This window comes from Dermochelys coriacea, chromosome 18 (assembly GCF_009764565.3).
Source record: "Dermochelys coriacea isolate rDerCor1 chromosome 18, rDerCor1.pri.v4, whole genome shotgun sequence".
Classification (NCBI taxonomy): domain Eukaryota; kingdom Metazoa; phylum Chordata; order Testudines; family Dermochelyidae; genus Dermochelys; species Dermochelys coriacea.
In genome coordinates, this window is record NC_050085.1 from 6,622,811 (window position 1) to 6,635,537 (window position 12,727).

The following is a 12,727-nucleotide window of genomic DNA, read 5'->3' on the forward strand; positions in this document are numbered from 1 at the left end:
TGGGGCAGTGCTTTCCTGAGCAGCCTGAAAGTTTGGAGAGGCAATTCCAGCTGCTAGCTACTGGCTTATAAATACTAGGGCAGGAGCGGTGCCAACTCCTCAACAAATGAGTTTGCATTATCTTGAGAGTCGTCGAAGGCCAGAATCCCTCTGTAATGCTCACCAAGAAAGCCCTCTCGCTGGCTCTCCAAGGGACAGGCAGAGACTCGAGACACCCAGGTCGTGGCCTCCAAGAAGGTTGTATATGGAAATTCCAAGTAAACAGGCTACAGGGCCTTCAGCAAAGCTTAGAGGTGCATGATGCCTTTCAGAAACATTCAGAGCAGAGACAGTTCTGCCTACACACTGGCCCCTCTGCAGGTTTTAAGAACCTGTCTCATCCTTAACCTCCATCCTGGGCCAAATCCAGCTCACCGGACTAGTCCCCCTCGAACTTTGTGGAGAAACCTTGTCTGCCTAGCCTCCTTTCCACCTGTTGTCTCTTGTCTGACACATAGATTGCCCGTTCTTTCAGGCAAAGACCATCTTTCTGTTCTGTGTGTGCTAGGTGCTGGGCAAAATGGGGCCTGGTCTGTGGCAATGTAAATATTTACATTCAGGGATTTTAGGGAAAAATTCCCACCCCAGGCTCTCACTAGAGCGAGCTGTAGTGTCAACAAAGCTTTTGTTTTTCTCTTTTTAAACCACAACATCAATTATGTGCCTAGGTCGTGAAATAGACACATACTACACAACCCCCGGCAGTTTCACCTGACTGCCGATACCATGTGGAGGGGCAGATAGAGATGCAAAAGATGAGACAAAAGGCAAGGAGAAGAGTATCATTTTGAGACAGTTGCTTGCATTAATTGTTTCTTTGGGCTGCCAACCCCAGTCAAATCCTAAAATTCATAATGTGCATTTGACCATGTGTTTGTAATAACCCCAATAGACAAAAGTGCTATAGAAACTCCCTCCTCTGACAAACAAACAGATAGATTATTTTCTCCCCCCTGACTCAGGATGTCCAATGGAGCAGAAATAGAGCGGCAGTGATTCCATTGTGCCTCGTGGTGCAAAAAAAAAAAAAAAAAAATCTCTCTTTGCACCGTTGCCAAGAGAAGTGGTGCAAGTGAGCCCTGCGAGCGGCTAGATTCCTGCTGCACAGACTGCAGGGGGAGTGAAAACCATCAGGCTGGATTCTGCTATAGGCTGGGGTGATGCCCTTGATTTCCAAGGAGGAGCCATGACCTTGGAGCGGGCTGGGGCGGTTGTAAATGAGAGCAAAGTTCCGCTCATCGGCTTACATGGGAGCTACTGTGTGAAAAGCGTTTAGAAACCAAAGGGCCCAGCCTTCTGGAGCGGAGGAGAACTTCTGCTGACTTCATTCAGACCAGAATCTGGACCATATGTGCCAACATTCTACTTTCCCTATGGGTGCTCGACCCCCGCTCTGCCCCAGGCCCCATCCACCTCTTCCCCCAAGGCCCCATCCCTGCCCCACCTCTTCCCATCCCCGTTCTGCCCCCTCCCCTGAGCATGCCCTGCCCTCACTCCTTCCCCCCCAGTGCCTCCTGCATGCTGCTAAACAAACACTTGATCTGAGGCAGGCAGGAGGTGCTGGGAGGAAGGGGGAGGTGGTGATCTGGGGGGGATGCCAGCGGGTGGGAGGGCTGGGGGGGGAGCTGATCGGTGGAGCTGGCGGTAGATGCTGAGCACCCACTATTTTTTCCCCTGTGGGTGCTGCAGCCCCGGAGCACTCACGGAGTCAGCGTCTGTGATCTGGACAGTAAAGTACTGGTATTTCTTTTTTTAATTCTCTCTCTCACTCTCTCACACACACACACCCTGCCAACTTCACTCGATGGGGTAGTGTGGTCTAGAGGACAGGGATGTAGGAGACTTGGGCTCATATCCCAGCTCAGCCTTAGACTTCCTGTGTGATGCTGGGCAAGTCACTCAGTCTCACCTGATAGTTTTTCCCTACCTCATGGAGTGTTGCAAAGGGGAAAAAAAAAATCCATTAATTGTTAGGATGCACTCGTATACCTAGACCAGCCTGACAGGGCTGGATTATGACATTCTGAAGCCCTAAACTATGTCAAGTGTTTCAGAGTAGCAGCCGTGTTAGTCTGTATTCGCAAAAAGAAAAGGAGTACTTGTGGCACCTTAGAGACTAACAAATTTATTAGAGCATAAGCTTTCGTGAGCTACAGCTCACTTCATCGGATGCATTTGGTGGAAAAAACAGAGGAGAGATTTATATACACACACACAGAGAACATGAAACAATGGGTTTATCATACACACTGTAAGGAGAGTGATCACTTAAGATAAGCCATCACCAGCAGCAGGGGGGGGAAAGGAGGAAAACCTTTCATGGTGACAAGCAAGGTAGGCTAATTCCAGCAGTTAACAAGAATATCAGAAAAAAGAAAAGGAGTACCCGTGGCACCTTAGAGACTAACAAATTTATTAGAGCATAAGCTTTCGTGAGCTACAGCTCACTTAAGTGAGCTGTAGCTCACGAAAGCTTATGCTCTAATAAATTTGTTAGTCTCTAAGGTGCCACGGGTACTCCTTTTCTTTTTGCGAATACAGACTAACACGGCTGCTACTCTGAAACCTGTGAAGAATATCAGAGGAACAGTGGGGGGTGGGGTGGGAGGGAGAAATACCATGGGGAAATAGTTTTACTTTGTGTAATGACTCATCCATTCCCAGTCTCTATTCAAGCCTAAGTTAATTGTATCCAGTTTGCAAATTAATTCCAATTCAGCAGTCTCTCGTTGGAGTCTGTTTTTGAAGCTTTTTTGTTGAAGGATAGCCACTCTTAGGTCTGTGATCGAGTGACCAGAGAGATTGAAGTGTTCTCCAACTGGTTTTTGAATGTTATAATTCTTGACGTCTGATTTGTGTCCATTCATTCTTTTACGTAGAGACTGTCCAGTTTGGCCAATGTACATGGCAGAGGGGCATTGCTGGCACATGATGGCATATATCACATTGGTAGATGCGCAGGTGAACGAGCCTCTGATAGTGTGGCTGATGTGATTAGGCCCTATGATGGTATCCCCTGAATAGATATGTGGACAGAATTGGCAACGGGCTTTGTTGCAAGGATAGGTTCCTGGGTTAGTGGTTCTGTTGTGTGGTGTATGGTTGCTGGTGAGTATTTGCTTCAGATTGGGGGGCTGTCTGTAAGCAAGGACTGGTCTGTCTCCCAAGATCTGTGAGAGTGATGGGTCGTCCTTCAGGATAGGTTGTAGATCCTTGATGATGCGTTGGAGAGGTTTTAGTTGGGGGCTGAAGGTGATGGCTAGTGGCGTTCTGTTGTTTTCTTTGTTGGGCCTGTCCTGTAGTAGGTGACTTCTGGGTACTCTTCTGGCTCTGTCAATCTGTTTCTTCACTTCAGCAGGTGGGTATTGTAGTTGTAGGAATGCATGATAGAGATCTTGTAGGTGTTTGTCTCTGTCTGAGGGGTTGGAGCAAATGCGGTTATATCGTAGCGCTTGGCTGTAGACAATGGATCGAGTGGTATGATCTGGATGAAAGCTAGAGGCATGTAGGTAGGAATAGCGGTCAGTAGGTTTCCGATATAGGGTGGTGTGTATGTGACCATCGCTTATTAGCACCGTAGTGTCCAGGAAGTGGATCTCTTGTGTGGACTGGTCCAGGCTGAGGTTGATGGTGGGATGGAAATTGTTGAAATCATGGTGGAATTCCTCAAGAGCTTCTTTTCCATGGGTCCAGATGATGAAGATGTCATCAATGTAGCGCAAGTAGAGTAGGGGCATTAGGGGACGAGAGCTGAGGAAGCGTTGTTCTAAGTCAGCCATAAAAATGTTGGCATACTGTGGGGCCATGCGAGTACCCATCGCAGTGCCGCTGATTTGAAGGTATACATTGTCACCAAATGTGAAATAGTTGTGGGTCAGGACAAAGTCACAAAGTTCAGCCACCAGGTTAGCCGTGACAGTATCGGGGATACTGTTCCTGACGGCTTGTAGTCCATCTTTGTGTGGAATGTTGGTGTAGAGGGCTTCTACATCCATAGTGGCTAGGATGGTGTTTTTAGGAAGATCACCAATGGACTGTAGTTTCCTCAGGAAATCGGTGGTGTCTCGAAGATAGCTGGGAGTGCTGGTAACGAAGGGCCTGAGGAGGGAGTCTACATAGCCAGACAATCCTGCTGTCAGGGTGCCAATGCCTGAGATGATGGGACGTCCAGGATTTCCAGGTTTATGGATCTTGGGTAGCAGATAGAATACCCCAGGTCGGGGCTCCAGGGGTGTGTCTGTGCAGATTTGTTCTTGTGCTTTTTCAGGGAGTTTCTTGAGCAAATGCTGTAGTTTCTTTTGGTAACTTTCAGTGGGATCAGAGGGTAATGGCTTGTAGAAAGTGGTGTTGGAGAGCTGCCTAGTAGCCTCTTGTTCATACTCCGACCTATGCACTTCAATCTCTCTGGTCACTCGATCACAGACCTAAGAGTGGCTATACTTCAACAAAAAAGCTTCAAAAACAGACTCCAACGAGAGACTGCTGAATTGGAATTAATTTGCAAACTGGATACAATTAACTTAGGCTTGAATAGAGACTGGGAATGGATGAGTCATTACACAAAGTAAAACTATTTCCCCATGGTATTTCTCCCTCCCACCCCTCCCCCCCACTGTTCCTCTGATATTCTTGTTAACTGCTGGAATTAGCCTACCTTGCTTGTCACCATGAAAGGTTTTCCTCCTCCCCCCCCCCTGCTGGTGATGGCTTATCTTAAGTGATCACTCTCCTTACAGTGTGTATGATAAACCCATTGTTTCATGTTCTCTGTGTGTGTGTATATAAATCTCTCCTCTGTTTTTTCCACCAAAGGCATCCGATGAAGTGAGCTGTAGCTCACGAAAGCTTATGCTCTAATAAATTTGTTAGTCTCTAAGGTGCCACAAGTACTCCTTTTCTTTTTATGTCAAGTGTAAAATTAATTTATTATTTGCACAGAAAGGACATTGAATATATAAACACGAAAGCTTTATATTTGCATATATACAAAGGCAAAGTTGTAAAAATAGAATAATAATCATCTAACTAAAACATATCTTGCAAGATGCCTGTTTGCATTATAAAATAGTTTCAAAGTAACATTTTCATCTATGATTTCTTAATTAGTAGATATGAAAATTTTATATCTACAGGAACACAAAAGCAATTACATTTACACAGATCAGCTTACTGAATGGAAGCAACCTGCAGTATGTCTGTTTGTACATCACATTAATTTTAACTCTGAAATTGAAAACATTTTCTTTCGGGATTTTTAGAGAGCAAAGTCACTGATGATGTCCTTGAATGATAAGCTATGGAGTTTGTCACTTTCGATGCATAGAATGCTTAGGGCAGATAGCTTTTCTCGCAGCACTTTCTAGGCAGAGATCTCTCTTCACATTCACTTCTCTATCCTCTGTCTCCCCCAGGACCACTAATTAATCTCGAGTAAACACCTCAGACATACAGAGTGACAACAAGCTATATGTGTGAAAGAAAAAGAATTTACCAGAAAAGAGACTGGTAATCTCTAGACAGGCACTGAAAAAGTGAGGAAAAACTAGCCTATATTCAAGCAAATATAATGAATATTATAGACTTTAATAGCCTATAAATCATATATGCACATAGTTTGAAATAACTTGCTCACCAAGTACTCAGAATGCTTCCTTTACTTCTCTCAAACCCTTTATTTATTCTTTCGTTAGCACTTTGATATTTACTGTGAAGGTTCCCGAAACTGATGGAGGGAAACCAACACAAATATATCCTCTTCAAAATCCACTCGACCCAAGTCTATAAGACGATCACCTGCAAACTCAATCACGTGAAGCACAGACAGCGCATGGAGCAGAAAGCGGCGTGCGCCCCAACACACACAATTGTCCGTATGTACAGATCAGAAGAGGAAAGATCACACGGACCCTTAAAAAACGAAGAAAAACAGGAGTGAAGGCACTACACGACTGAGTGTGCTGGACCGCAAACAAAAGACGGTGCCCCTCTGGCTATTACCCGCCAAGGGGGACGCGATACGTGACGTCACTCCTAGGACGAGTCCCGTACGAGAAAAGCTTGGTAGGATTGTTTCATGACACTGCTGTCTCCGAGCTCCCATTTTTCCCGGGTTTATCGGCAGTGAGATTATTTATTTGTTGAAATAAGATCTGAAGGCACAGTCAGAACTTTACCAGTAGCAGCTGGCCAACAAAACGCTGCCTTAGGAGACCGATAAGCAGACTTATTCGTAGAAATACTAATTTTGCAAGTGCAATTATTTTTTTTTCTCAGCCCTGGCCTCCCACCTGTCAATAATGAACAATTAGTGACAGGTAAGGGTATTTGTGTAGCCAGATATGTATATTTTTGTCATATTTGAATATCTATATTTAGAGAGACTCTCCCCCCCCATATCTCCTTTATTTATCAACCGATTTTGATAACATTTGAAATAGAGTCAGATTTTTCTTTTTTAGAGGCCCCCCCATATTGCGAGGCCCTAAACTGTAGCTTACTTAGTTTATGCCTTAATTCGGCCCTGCCTGACAGGGGTTTGTCCAACCTGTTCTTGAAAACCTCCAATGATGGCTATTCCACAACCTCTCTAGGTAACCTGTTCCAGTGCTTAAGTATCCTTAAAGTTCGAATGCTTTTCCTAATATCTAACCTAAATCTCTTGATGCAGATTAAGCCCATTAACTTCTTGGCCAACCTTTCGAACAGCCCTGCAGATACCTGAAGACTTATCAGTCTTCTTTTCTTAAGACTACATGTGCCCAGTGTTTTCACCTTTCCTCATAGATCAGGTTTTCTAAACCTGTTATCATTCTTGTAGCTCTCCTCTGGACTCTCTCCAATTTGCCCACAACTTTCCTAAAGGACAGTGCCCAGAATCGGACACAGTTCTCCAGCTTGTGGCACCTTAGAGACTAACAAATTTATTTGAGCATAAGCTTTCGTGAGCTACAGCTACAGCTGTAGCTCACGAAAGCTTATGCTCAAATAAATTTGTTAGTCTCTAAGGTGCCACAAGTCCTCCTTTTCTTTTTGCGAATACAGACTAACATGGCTGCTCCTCTGAAAGTTCTCCAGCTGAGGCCTCACCAGTGCTGAACAGAGTGGAACAGTTAGCTCCTGTGTCTTACATACAACACTCCTGTTAATACATCCCGCAATATTAGCCTTTTTGCAACGGCATCGCATTGCTGGCTCATATTCCCTTTATGATCCACTAGAACCTCCAGGTCCTTTGCAGTAATGTTACTGCCTCGGCAGTTATTCCCCATTTTGTAGCTGTGCATTTGATTTTTTCGTTTCCAGGACAGTACTTTGCACAGGTCTTTATTGAATTTCACCTTGTTGATTTCAGACAAATTCTACTGTTTATCAAGGTCATTTTGATTTTGGATCCTGTCCTCCAAAGTGCTGGTAGCCCCTCCAAGTTCAGTGTCATCCATACATTTTAGAAGCATACTCTCCCCTCTATTATCCAAGTTGTTAAGGAAAATATTGACCTGTACTAGATCCAGGACAGACCGCTGGGAGGGAGAGATAGCTCAGTGGTTTGAGCATTAGCCTGCTTAACCCAGGATTGTGAGTTCAATCCTTGAGGGGGCCATTTAGGGGTCTTGGACAAAAATTGGGGATTGGTCCTGCTTTGAGAGGGTGTTGCACTAGATGACCTCCTGAGGTCCCTTCCAATGCTGATATTCTATGACACCATTAGATATGTTCTCCCAGTTTGGCAGCAAACCACTGACAACTCCTCTTTGAGTACAGTTTTTCAACCAGCTGTCCACGCACTTTATAGTAGTTTCATCTAGACTGCATTTCCCTAGTGTGCTTATGAGAACATCACACGGGACTGTGAGAGACAAGGTGGGGGAGGTAACATCTTTTATTGGACCAACTCCTGTTGGAGAGAGCTATCCTGGAACCAACATGGCTACAACAATACTGCACATGGGACTGAGCCAAAAGCCTTATTAAAATGGAGCTAAATCATGTTTACTGCTTCTTCCCATTCCTCTAGGCCAATATCCCTACCAGAAAAGGAAAGTCTGGCATAATTTATTCTTGGCAAATCCGTGCTGGTTATTATTTATCACCCTATTATCCTCTAGCTGCTTACAATGTGATGTAGAGCATTACTGGAGGACCAAATTTTCCCCTGATCATTTCAGGACACAATGGGTCCATTTCTGATGGAGAACATCGCATTTCCACTGTCCATGCAAAGGGTCTGTAAATCTTACCCATTCACAGATGGTGCCCAGCATGGATGCTTTGCTTCATGCAAATATGTCTCAAGTCCAGTGAGCTGTAGCTCACGAAAGCTTATGCTCTAATAAATTTGTTAGTCTCTAAGGTGCCACAAGTACTCCTTTTCTTTTTTCCTCAAGTCTTTAAAGCTCTGCTTCCCCTGGGTTCACACAGGCCCGGTTTTTAAAGCCCAAGGGACTATTTGTCAGCATCAAGGCAGAGGGCCAGAAAAAGTGCTGTGTTTGAAGGAGCAACGGAGCACCATCAGCTGTAAATAACAGTTTACAATGACAACAGTGGTTTATATTGGATTAAGAGAGCTCATAGCTGATGGCTGGCTGTTAAAAATATAGACAATATATCTCACGGACTAGAAAGTGACAGCTAAATGTTTATTCCCTTCCCAGATTACCACCTGCTGACCAGGAGTTTTGCAGAGTAGCTCTACCAGCTGCCTGACATCTTCCTAGAAATAATATGTAACTCATAAATAAAGTCATCAGAATTCCATAAGGATCACAGACGTTATGGATGGAGGACCATTCAGATCACTGAGTCTATCCACCTGTAAAGGCAGGGCACAATCCTCAGACAGGGGATGCATCGGATAGGACACATGAGATTGGCCATACTGGGTCTGATCAATTGTCCAGCTAGCCCAATGTCCTGTCTTCTAACAGTGGCCAGTACCAGAAGCTTCAGAGGCAATGAACAGAACCTGGACCCCCCAGATCTGAATTTTGTGGCTTTGCCTATACACTGAAGAGCTGAGCCAAAATCCCATATTGAACCACCTGCAACACTGGGGTGTCTGGTGTGATTTGCTGGATTTGAATTTTTCTGCCATAATTACAAATTTGAGGCTGGCTGAGTGCACACCTTTAAAGCATCTACAAGTCTTTTTAGCCTGCTGCTGCACAGTGTGGAGTATTGCCCGCACCCAAATAAATGAAAGCGCTGGATAGCCTGAGAAGTCTCCCCTCAGCGTAACCATTGGCAAATGAGGATTAACGCTGGCCTCAGGGAAGCAGTGTGACCTAGTGGGTAGAACACTGGATTGGGAATCAGGAGACCTGGGTTCTATTCTCAGGTCTGCGGTTAGCTTTCTGTGTGACCTTGGACAAGTCACTTCCCCTCCCTGTGCCTCAATTTCCTCATCTGTGAAATGGGGATAATGATACCGAACTCCTTTATAAAAAGTGTGTTGAGATCCACTGATGAAGAGCACTAGTTTAGAGCTAAAAGAAAAGGAGGACTTGTGGCATCTTAGAGACAAACAATTTAATTAATTAATTCATTCATTAATACCCCCCCTCACAGAGCTAGGAGCTGCTCTGGGGGCGGGGGGTATTAATGAATACTTGAAGAGCTTTGAGATTTCCCCAACAGGACAATAAGGCTGTCCCTAGGTTAAGGAAATGCCCATCAGTGCAAGTCACTGCTGTGACACAACCCTCTCGTAGAGATGTGCTGCACTGGCACAAAGAGGGGGTTTATGCCAGCGCTGTTTGCTTCGGTGACTGCAGTGTGTTTGTGTTAAAGACTTTGCCTTGGGGTAACTGCATCAATCTGTTTGCATAGGTGCACATTTCCTTAATGTTGCCAAGGTCAAAGGCTTGTGTTTCTTTAAGCCACATTCACCCTAAGGAGTGGCTGGTGTCATTGTCCTGGAAAGGGAAGCAGAGATTGCATTCCCTGCAAACAGCTCTGTTTAACAATGGGGGACAAGCACAACCAGCCAGCGACACCTGTGGGAACAGAGTGCTCCATGGGGGGGGGGGGGGGGGTAGAATGCCAGCTGGCATCTCCACCAAGGTTTACTGTGTTGTGATCTTTGGATGCCTTGCTACTTACATTACACAAGAAAGAACCTCACCCCACAGCCACCACCCCATTGACATAGTTCTCACCCCCCAAGGCATCTCTGATGGCCACTAATATACAAGTGAAGAGACCTGTATAACACTGAAAGTCCCAGGGTCGTGGCAAGGTTAGGTTGGGCCTGCTCCGGAGCTGGCAAACCACTCCACCACCTCCTGCCCCAGCACAAGCAGCAATAAAATCAGAAGTGCAGGAATCCAGGGCTCAGGACTGAATCTGACTCCCGCACCCACTGCTCCTGGGGCCATGACTGACACCCACATGCCCCTCTCCCTGTGAGTCAAATGCTGGATTTTGATCCCCCAGGCACTGTTTAAGTGACCACACTCATTAAATAAGAGCTTCCTAGGGGAGGGGAGATGGGTGCAAAGGGGCAGGGTGGGAAAACCCGTAACAGGGCAGGTGAGCTGCAGAAGGGGGATGGGCATTACAGACCGGGCACCTACAAAGGAAAAATAATGCCTGGCTGCAGGGGAGCACTAAGTGCTGGCTGAGTTCAGGAGGAAAGGAAGTGCAAGGTGCCTGGGTGCAGATGGAGCACTGAGAGGCTGCCAAGTGAAGGCTGCAGGGGCAGTGTGTGCGTGAGTGTAACAAAGGAAGGGTGCTTCAGTGTCAGGAGTGCAGTATGGGGAAGGATAGGTATAGCAGAAGAAGGATGCCCAGGGGCACAGCGGGGGGTGCAGCAGCGGAAGGATGCCCAGGTGCCAGGGGTGCAGTGGGGGGTGCAGCAGGGGAACGGTGCCCAGATGCCAGGGTGCAGCAGGGGGTGCAGCAGGGGAAGGGTGCTGAGGGCACACAGTGGGGGGCTGTGGCAGGATGCCCAGGTGCTGGGGACACAGTGGAGGGATGCAGCATGGGGAGGGTGCCCAGGGGCACAGTGGGGGGGTGCAGCAGGGGGAGGGTGCCCAGGTGCTGGGAGCACAGGGGGTGTGTGGCAGGGGCAGGGGGCCCGGGGGCACAGTGGGGGGGGGTGCGGCAGGGCAGGGGGCCCGGGGGCACAGTGGGGGAGGGTGCAGTGGGGGAAGGGTGCCCAGGTGCCAGGGGTGCAGTGGGGGGTGCATCAGGGGAAGGGTGCCCAGGTGCCAGGGGTGCAGTGGGGGGTGCATCAGGGGAAGGGTGCCCAGGTGCCAGGGGTCCAGTGGGGGGTGCATCAGGGGAAGGGTGCCCAGGTGCCAGGGGTGCAGTGGGGGGTGCATCAGGGGAAGGGTGCTGACGGCATACAGTGGGGGGCTGTGGCAGGGTGCCCAGGTACTGTTGGACAGTGGGGGGATGCAGCAGGGGCAGGGTGCCCAGAGGCACAGCAGGGGGTGCAGCAGGGGCAGGGTGCTGAGGGCACATAGTGGGGGGCTGTGGCAGGGTGCCCAGGTACTGCGGGCACAGTGGGGGGATGCAGCAGGGGGAGGGTGCCCAGGGGCACAGTGGGGGGATGCAGCAGGGGAGAGGGTGCCCAGGTGCTGGGAGCACAGTGGGGGAGTGCAGCGGGGGGAGGGTGCCTGGGGCCAGGAGTGCAGTGGGAGGTGCAGCGGGGGGAGGGTGCTGACGGCATACAGTGGGGGGCTGTGGCAGGGTGCCCAGGTGGTGGGGGCACAGTGGGGGGGATACAGCAGGGGGTGCAGCAGGGGAAGGATGCTGAGGGCACACAGTGGGGGGCTGTGGCAGGGTGCCCAGGTGCTGGGGCACAATGGGGGGAATGCAGCAGGGGCAGGGTGCCCAGGGCACAGTGGGGGGGTGCGGCAGGGGCAGGGTGCCCGGGGGCACAGTGGGGGGGTGCGGCAGGGGGACACACAGTGGGGGGGGGTGCAGCAGGGGCAGGGTGCCCGGAAGCTGCCCTGGGGGCCGACACTCACCCGTACACGTCGGCGGAGATCTGGGTGCCCAGCACACACACCGCCTCCATGCGGCTCCCATACTGCAGCCGGAGAGTCCGATCCCGCAGCATCTCCCCGCTGAGCAGCGCCCGGCGCTGTCCAGCCGCCGCCCGCCGCCTCCTGCCCCACCTGCCGCCAGGTGAGTCCGAGCCAGCAGCGGCTCCAGCGGCAGCGAGCCCCGGCTTATCCCCCTGACCCCAGACACGCCCCCTCCGCCCCACTGGGCCCCCAGGGAGCCAATCAGCGGCAGCCAACTGCCCGGCTGGGGCCTCGCCTTTGTATTTAGAAAGGGGGAGGTTTGGGGCAATTTCCCCCAGTGCAACCCCCCCCCCCCCGCCAGTCCCCTTCCCCCATAGCCCGGGGGCTGCATCCTCACTATAGGGGATATGAACATGAGCTTGGGGGCAGACCCCAGACAGCTCCAAGCCCCAGGCAAGGGGCTCCCCCCGCTGTCTCAAACTCAGACCCGGCCGAGCTGTAAACCGATCCCTATGCAATCAGCCCAAGATCTTCCTCCGTAGTGACCTTGCTGCACAAGTATCACCGAGGAAACCTGAACCTGGCACAGTCCCTGGGGGCAGTGCAAGCCACACTGCACGAGGGTGCCAGCATTAGGGGGGTACGGTCTGGCGAGCATCTGAGAGTCCTTAGCCGGCGGCAGGTTATGGGGCTTTCAAATCAGCTGCCCTCTCTTT

At 49.3% G+C, this 12,727-nt stretch overlaps 1 protein-coding gene across 1 annotated transcript in view; it reads right to left on the minus strand.

The window, feature by feature from the left end:
- The window catches only part of LOC119845044 (protein-arginine deiminase type-2), a 69,356-nt gene extending 57,110 nt beyond the window's left edge, over window positions 1-12,246 (minus strand). The window contains exon 1 of the mRNA XM_038376776.2: window positions 12,012-12,246. Within this exon, the coding sequence (XP_038232704.1) occupies window positions 12,012-12,103 (92 nt within the window). The 5' untranslated portion in view covers window positions 12,104-12,246. The remainder of the gene's footprint in view (window positions 1-12,011) is intronic.
- Between the last annotated feature and the right edge of the window lie 481 nt (window positions 12,247-12,727).